This window comes from Arachis duranensis, chromosome 3 (assembly GCF_000817695.3).
Source record: "Arachis duranensis cultivar V14167 chromosome 3, aradu.V14167.gnm2.J7QH, whole genome shotgun sequence".
NCBI classification, from domain to species: domain Eukaryota; kingdom Viridiplantae; phylum Streptophyta; class Magnoliopsida; order Fabales; family Fabaceae; genus Arachis; species Arachis duranensis.
Genome location: NC_029774.3, coordinates 105,761,030 through 105,769,485, shown reverse-complemented (window position 1 = coordinate 105,769,485; position 8,456 = coordinate 105,761,030). Strand labels below are relative to the sequence as shown.

The 8,456-nt window shown below is 32.9% G+C and overlaps 1 protein-coding gene across 1 annotated transcript; it reads right to left on the bottom strand.

The window, feature by feature from the left end:
- Positions 1 to 4,450: 4,450 nt before the first annotated feature.
- LOC107479994 (bifunctional UDP-glucose 4-epimerase and UDP-xylose 4-epimerase 1) lies at positions 4,451 to 7,831 on the bottom strand. Its single transcript, XM_016100118.3, has 9 exons — positions 7,473 to 7,831; positions 7,320 to 7,369; positions 7,087 to 7,222; positions 5,925 to 6,026; positions 5,584 to 5,811; positions 5,282 to 5,363; positions 5,065 to 5,147; positions 4,867 to 4,958; positions 4,451 to 4,675 (listed from the first exon to the last, which is right to left on the bottom strand). The coding sequence occupies exons 1-9, from the start codon at positions 7,665 to 7,667 to the stop codon at positions 4,591 to 4,593; spliced, it is 1,053 nt and encodes a 350-aa protein (XP_015955604.1). The 5' UTR covers positions 7,668 to 7,831; the 3' UTR covers positions 4,451 to 4,590.
- Positions 7,832 to 8,456: the final 625 nt, after the last annotated feature.

Below are 8,456 nucleotides of genomic sequence, written 5' to 3'. Positions count from 1 at the left end.
CATAGTCTGTTACTTTAAACTTAGAATGAATGTTATTTTGGTTTGGATTAGCTAATGTAACTGAATTATGCAGTAAGTAGTATAAATGTTATTTTGGATTGGATTATGTAATGTAACTGGTTATGTATGCAACCATAGTATGAATGTTATCTTACATTATTTGTAGCAAAATTCTTAGGAGGTGGAGATTACATTATGCAACCAGATGTTTTTATATACGCAATGCACAATATATCTTCTTATTTATGCACTATTTTTTTATTTTGAAAATATATTTGACAACCAAGAAATAGTAATGCAATAGTAATTTTATGAATTTTTTTTGTTTAATTACTTGACTACTTTTATGAGTTATTAAAACTTGATTAATGAACGTGTGAGAAATGCATGATTTTGACCTTAGTTTGAGTAAGCATCCTTTGTGAAATAGATTTTTTATGAGTTGTATTATTGTTGTACCCAGGTGAGATGCAAGTTCTTTAATTAAGGATACTTTACTATTAGATGAGGAATATTGCTTTATCCAACATTACTACCTTGATAGCAAAGACAATGCTATTTTTTTCTTGGCATTTGGCGATGCTAGAATGTTCGGCAATATGCAGATAGAAAAATGGTTAAAACCTTATGAAAATGCGCTTAATGAAGATAGACTTGTGAAACACAATAAAAATAAAATAGACATGTGAATAATGAGAATAATGATAAACCTCAGAGTAGTCAAATTGATGTCCTTTGCTTTGGACTTTTTAAGTACATGAAATAACCTCTTTGAAAAATGGAAATAATGATAACCTTAGAATTAAGTGCATGTTACAATAATTACTAAACTAGAGTATTCATATTTTGCTGCATAAATACATTACAAATCCTGCTAGAGTAGGCATATTTTGTTGCATAATTGCATAGGTTGTTGCATAATTTATATTTGTTCTTCATAAAGATACACATTCAACTAGAGTTTTCCAAAACAAAAGTGTCTATTCATTACTCTAATACAATACAAAATAACAACTCCTATTAATAATTCCAAGCAAACAATCACCACCATTTGACAAAGGTCTTTTTCCTCTCAATATGAAGTTTCTTCTTAATTCTCATATATTTTTTGTGCATGCTTCATGTAAAATGGCATGTGCAGTAGAGGGATCATACACTTCTTCAGCCTACCTAAAACAACTACAGCTTTATGACTTGTTCTTCTAAATTAGACACGTCCAAAATTTTCTACCAAAAATATGTGGCTTTAAAGACTCTAACAATATTGATTTAAAACCGCATCTACAATAATAGCTACTTGCATATGCATTTGATGATAAAGATAAGGACCTGAAACACAAAATTTTCAAAAAAAATAATCATAAAAATTAGATAAAGTAAAGTTATGCAATTAGCCAACTAGTATTCAGTAGGGGAATAACATATAATATTCGTGAAAAAAATATATGGTTGTATTAAAAATCCAATATCAAATTATGAAATGAATGAAAAGTGCAATATTAGGTAGAATCTAAAAAAAAATCTGTTACATTTTTTCTAGTAAAAGAGCAAGAAACATTACATTTTGCTTGATGTTATTATAGCATTAACTATCAATCGAAACAAAATTTTAGTAACTCAAACCCTATTCAAGAATCAACAAACCCTAAACACAAAAAATTACCCTCTTAAAGTCAACAAAAATTTTAAAGAAATGTAGAAAATTAATATTTACCTTGCTGCCATGACAACCTCCTGCTACTTGGTTGTCGTCTATGTTATCTTGGCTTTATCGTCTCCGAAGTTTGACTCCATCCCATGCATATTGGTATCGTAACTGGAGAAGTAAGAGTGAAGAAGATGAAAGGGCGAAGAAGATAAAGGAAGAGTATGAAGGGGGAGTAAAGAAAATGAATGATTAGAAAGATGAAGGAAGAGTATAAATGTGAAGTAAAGAAGATAAATGTTGAACTAGCTGGAATTTGATCGAAATAGATCAAGAGGACACAGGGAAAGGAAGTGATTTCTTTTATTACAAGATGGGATTTGATTGAAAAAGTATTTTAGTTTTTTGAAAAAAATTAAAAAGATATATAATGTCTTTTGTTATGTATTTAGTAAACCGTATCTATCTTTCTAAACCATAGTTCTGAAAATTAGATCGGATCGGCCGATCGAATTGGTTAAACCAAAAATCGGCGATGTAAGCGGTCTGGTCCAATACTTAAAACCACCAAATTGAAAATCGTTGAACCGGCCGGTTACTGGCTAGTTGGATCGGACCGTGAACCGACCAGTTCTTATAAACAACGCCGTTTTGATTAAAAACAACACCAAATGCGTAATGCGTCAACCCCTCTTCCCCTAACACCCTCCCCCCTTCGTTACTCATTCAAAATCAGAGTCAGAAAGCAAATCTTCAAAGTTCAAAACTTAGGGTTCTACCGGCGCCGTCCGTTGTTGTCGGCGCCTCCGCAGCCTCTTTCTTCCCTCTGTCTCGAACCCAGCCCCTCTTGTAGCTCAACACGTCATCCCTATCGTCCTGTGGCTTCTCTGGTTGAGGGTTGAAGCTGCTCGCTGTCGTGTCGCCGTCGTTTCCCTGCTCGCCGTCATCTCGCCGCTCGCCGTCGCGCTCAAATAGAGGAAGAATCATTGCAAGCGTCGTCGTTTCCTCCTCCTCTCGGTCAAGCCGTCATCTACTTCTCAGCCGTCCTACTTGCCGCGGTCCTTATTGTCTGTGACCCTCAGTCACGCCGCGTCCTCTATCCTAGGGTTTGTACCTTCTTTTAATTTCTTTGTGTGTTTTGGTAACTTCTGATGTGATCTATGCTGCTATTTTGTATGTGTTGTGATTTTATTATTTTAATTTACTGACTATTGAATGTGTTGTGATTATTGATTAGCTTTGGTTCTTCTGCTGTTTTTTGTCATTGTGTTGCTGATTGTTCCAGATTTCTAAATGTGAAATCATTAATTTTTTATTGTTATGCTATTGTTGCTATATTTTTTGTGGCTCATTGTTCTTGATTTCTGAATGTGAAATTATTTGATTTTTGTGTTGCTAATTAGAATTTTTGTAAGTAGTTATGACCAAACCAAAAATAATTAAGCAGTTAAGAAATACTCATCTTATAGAAAAGTCTCATCTTTTGGGACCGAAGATTCTTGTTGTGCAGTAGGAATGAATGCTTGATCCCCGTCTCTTGATTTTGTACCCTATTAGCCTAGACATGCCATATTGTATCAAGTTTGTAACTAATAAACCTTCTAGTTTATATTTATCAACTTGCATTGTCGTCTTTTTAATATGTAGACAAATTAGAATTGTTTTTTAATTTCTTCACATCCCAGACAAACAAATGTTATGTTTGCAGTAGGAGACTCTCTTTCAAATTCAAATAATAAATTATTCTTCTCTCGGTTATTTTTGCTTTGATTTCACTTAATACATGCATACATCTCAAGTTTTAATATATTTTGAGCCTTAATATTAATGTTTTTGAATTATCTACTTGAAACTTTATTAGGGAGCAGCTCAAAATTGGGAGTGGAGTAACTTGCAGCATTGAAAACCATCAGCTTAATGAACTAGTAATGGAGGCAGTCGTCATAATAATAAATAACATGCCAATAGACAACACTGAGTGTTTTAGGAAGTATGATAATAAAACAGAAGTTTCTTAACAAGTCTCTTGAATTTTATGTTTTAGAAGTCAAAGGATTGATATTTGATATTATCAATGTATTAACTATTAAACAAACATGTTCTGTAATTTTATATTATAGCAATAAATATGTTGTGTAATTTTTATTGTGTTGATGATTTATTGATTGTTTTTTATTGTGTTGATGAGAGTTATTTTATAATTTATTTATTATTTTATTTTAAAACAGTTTTTTTGGTTAGATTACGATTGGACTAGTTGAATCAATAAATCAATAAATAAGATGGTTTGATAATCGGTCCGGTTCTCAGAATCTTATTCTAAACACAATCTGTCTCTATATTTTTGTTTTAGGTACAACATTCAAACATAGCCTAAGAGTCAAAAGGCTTGATCTACTTTTATGATTGAGCTATTTGAGCCTATTATTTATCTTCTTTTTGATCTACCAATACAATTCAAAAATGTCTAAAAATATTCTAGATAAAAAAAGAGACTAAATAGAATTATATATTAACATTATGATTGTTAATAATTAATTGCATATTTAGATTACTTTGAGTTTGAGTATGTTAGTTGTTAATAAAAATGAATTTCAAAATATTGTCGTTGCCTATACAATATAAACATCAAAATTGTTAATGAATTATGTTAATAAATTTTACATAGTCGTCCAATCACATTGCTCTTTTAAATATCATTCACACAATCGTAGTTATTCTTGCTGATATGTAGTTATGTAATTAGATACACGTAAAAACTACTTTATATTGTCATTGCATCAAAATTAAATTTATATTTTGAGATCAAAAGAAAAAGTTTTAGATATTATTCATTTTTTTCTTGAAAAATAACAAACTTTATCCTCATGATATTGATATCGAGGGCGTAAAATATAGACAATTGAAGTTGTACATATAACTCAAATTATGTTGTCAAGTTTCATTCAAGGCTTCCCTTTGTAGCCCCACGGGTTGTTCTTCGCCCAATTCCATTGGTCCCTGCACATCTCCTCTACGCCATATTTTGCCCTGAATGTAAGAGTAAAATAATAAAAACCAAGAGCGTAAATTGAAAGGTAACTGCGAGTTGTTTAGTGCAATGATGCTAATCTTTTAAATATAATGATTTCAGCCAATAAACACAACCTCGATATTTACCAATTTCACCATGTTTGTTACTTGTAAAAGATAAAAGAAAAAGATTGCAATTGACTACTTACTTCCAACCAAGTTCTTTCTCAGCCTTCGCTGTAGATGCATATACCTCAGTAGCATCTCCCGGCCTTCTTGGACACAATTTTATGGGAATTTTCTGAAAGATTAAACATCCAATGGAAAATGAGAAACCTGTGAATGCGATCCAATGACTTCATTCATTTGAATATTCATGAATGTATGTGGGGAAGCCCCACAATTACCTTGCCAGAAGCTTTTTCAAATGCTGCAACCATTTCGAGCACAGATGTACCTTGGCCGGTTCCCAGGTTGTAAGCAGTACAGCCTGAGTACAAATTTATTTACATCAGCATACAAAAATGCAAAACAATCAATCTATAAAAAAACAAAACACTTGAAATGTCAACAGTACTGCAGGGAAAAGCAATATGTAAGGGAAGAAAAGGGGGACAAGTTGACCTATGTTATCCGATGTGAACAGCTTTCTCAAGGCAGCAATGTGGCCATCAGCTAAGTCCATCACATGGATATAGTCCCGTACCTAAATTCGTATATGGAAAAAGAAAGAAGTTGGTTAAGGTTTTTAAGGGAAAATACATATATTTCTCCCATGTAATTTGGTTTATTCACTATTAATTGCTTCTATTTACGCTTTTCAACACAAATAGCTTGTCCAGTTTGTGAAGAAAAATTATTCTTATTCTTGTTACAATATTATAACATGAAAAAGAAGTTGCAACGTTTGTGTGAATTTTACGAACCGCAGAGCCATCGTTTGTGGGATAATCATGACCGTATACATTGAGTTCGGGCAGCCTTCCAACAGCAACTTGTTGAATGTAAGGCATGAGGTTATTTGGGATACCCCTGGGATCTTCACCCAGTCTACCACTTTCATGGGCTCCAACTGGATTGAAGTATCTCAGTAAAATGATCTTCCACTCTGGCTCAGCCTTTTGGATATCTCGAGCAATTTCTTCAAGGAAAACCTACAATTAATTTATTAAGTTCAAGAGAGCAAACAATTAGGCCTAAAACAAACAGTACGCATTTTCAACTCAGTAGTTTATAATTAATATTATGTAGCTAATACAGTAACTACCTTGGTCCGTCCATAGGGATTCATAGCCTGTAACTTGAAATCCTCCATGCAAGGTATCTTTTCAGGTTGGCCATAAACAGTTGCAGATGATGAGAAAACCATCTGTCCAAGAGCATACACATGCTAAGTAATAATCTTTGGTACCACAAGATCCAAAGAAGATATTAAACAGAAACCATCCCAGTTATTAGGGGCCTAAACCATTTGCAATCGCTTATATTTTAATTCAAAAACGGTGAAAGATTAGAAAATAGAGATAAACAAGTGATCAAGTTGAGGGTTCAGGAGTTTATGTTAAAATATAATAAATCTAAAACCGAACAAGTAGTAACTAGTTTTGTTTGATTCCAAGAAATGATTTGAATGACCCAACTAACCAAACTAAATTCTATTAATTTTTGAGTAAAGTGACAAGTAAACCCCAGATGATTTATGCTTCGGACAAATTAGTCCCTAAAGGAAAAAAAAAAAGTACCAATACAGTCTTCTAGGATAGCAGATGTGAACACACTACCTCCAAATTAGCCCCTATGATTAAGGTAGAAGGTCTTAATTTAAACTAACTTGTCCACGTTTGCTACCGTAGAAGCCTTCATTGATACTCTTTTTTTCTTTTCCTTTAGGGATTCATCTGTCTAAGATGTATTTTTCACTTAAATCTTATAAATTTTTATCTTCAGCTTGTTTGATGAATCCAATCCCGACATTCCTATAAGTTTGATATATAATTCTCAAATATTATATGCAGAAACAGGAAGGGAAGACCACATGTGATGAACCACTATTCATTGTTTCAGTTACACTCCAGCAAACAGATTCAAGATATCTTTGGCTTACATGAGGACATGAGGTTTAAATTGTGGATAAGACCATGTTTTAACGAAAATGACAACGAAATAATTGGCTAAGAAAAGATGAAAATCTAATACTTCATCACTTGGTACAGACGTACAGTGATATATGTATTATATATGTCTTCAATTATTGAAATCATTTTAAACATATATTTTATTTTATTTTTTGAGCTTCTTATATTATTCCAAAGAATAAAAAAAATAATCCCGATTTTAATGGTTCCTCTCAATCTTAATCCAAAGACTGACCTCACTTAGCTTGTATTCATTTCTATCCCAATTTGTTCCAAAGAAAATAGAAGACGCACCTTTTTGCAATTATACTTGGCCATAACTTCATATAGATTGATGGTTCCAACCAGATTGAAATCAAAATAGCGACGAGGCTTGGCAACGCTTTCTCCAACAGCTTTAAGAGCAGCAAAGTGGATAACAGCATCAAACCTGTGACATATGAAAAATGAAAAACAACGCTTCCACATATACTTCCGAAGAAAAACATCAAAAAAAAACAGAGTCCGAATTCTAATGTTTCACTAACTTTGTTTTGGAGAAGAGTTTCTCCAAGTCATCCTTATTCCTGAGATCGCCCTGCGAAAAAGGAAGGAAAGGAAACATAAAAATTCAGTTGAAGGCAACGCAGATTAAAAAAAAAGAGCTTTGCTCGAAGAAAACGATTGAAATTGGAACATACGAGGTTGAATTCGAGGTTCTGAGAGAGGTGAGGACCGACGAGCTCTCTGACCCTGTCAACAGCTTCCATGACGGAATTGTCGAGATTGTCAATGATTGAAACCCTAAAACCTCCCTTGAGGAGTTGAACCACAGTGTGAGTGCCGATGAAACCGGCACCACCGGTCACCAGTATCGTTTGATTGGACGACACCATAGTCTCTCGGAAAGAGAGAAGAAAGTGTTTTACTGTTTTGAGCGAACAGAGAGTGACTAATGAGGGCGATGGAAAAAAGAGAGAATGCGATTGAGGTGTGAGAAGTACGGGTTGTTTATATAGGATAAGTTAGTAATGGGTACTGGAATCTTTAATTTGTGTGAAAAACAGTTTCTATTGTGTTCACTGTATCCCTATTAATCCGTTTGATTAGTTGGTTTGGCGCCTTTTCTTTCCTTTTCTTTTCTTTTCTTTTCTGGTTTGTAATTTAATTCAGTTTAGGCTTCGCGGATTGGGTTTACACGTCAGGTCCCACTATTAAGTGCAACTCATTAATGAACTGTGACTACAATCACACTCCCATTCCCATTGGGATCGTTCAATTACAGCTGCACGATGCAAAAGCTTAGGATTACGTTAGATCCGCAATTATTGAAAGATATAAAACTAAAAATAAGTTTTTATTATCACATAAAGGATAAATAAATAAATTTGATTTAGATAAATTTTTTCTATAGAATACTCTCTTTTTAATTTTATTCTTAGATAAATTTTAAAGTTTACATGATTAAAATAAAAAAATTAGTATTTATAATAGCGAAAAAATATATTTAAGCCACTAAATTTAAATATTTTTGTAAATGACAAAATTAAAAATTCATTTACTATATTATATTTGTTGGTGATTGGTTAAAAAATTTAATTGCTGATAAAACTGTTATTAATATGATTGTGATCCGAAGAAAAGAGAAGGGAGTCACCGCAACACAAAATAACAGAAGAACATGG

Bases quoted from the DNA above. Each gene is read 5' to 3' on its own strand.
- LOC107479994 (XM_016100118.3), bottom strand. From the start codon at position 7,667: ATGGTGTCGTCCAATCAAACGATACTGGTGACCGGTGGTGCCGGTTTC. The intron at 6,027-7,086 runs GTGCGTCTTCTA...GCTCTTGGACAG, and splicing joins CCAAGTATAATTGCAAAAAG to ATGGTTTTCTCATCATCTGC. The intron at 4,959-5,064 runs GTAATTGTGGGG...TTAATCTTTCAG, and splicing joins TTGAAAAAGCTTCTGGCAAG to AAAATTCCCATAAAATTGTG.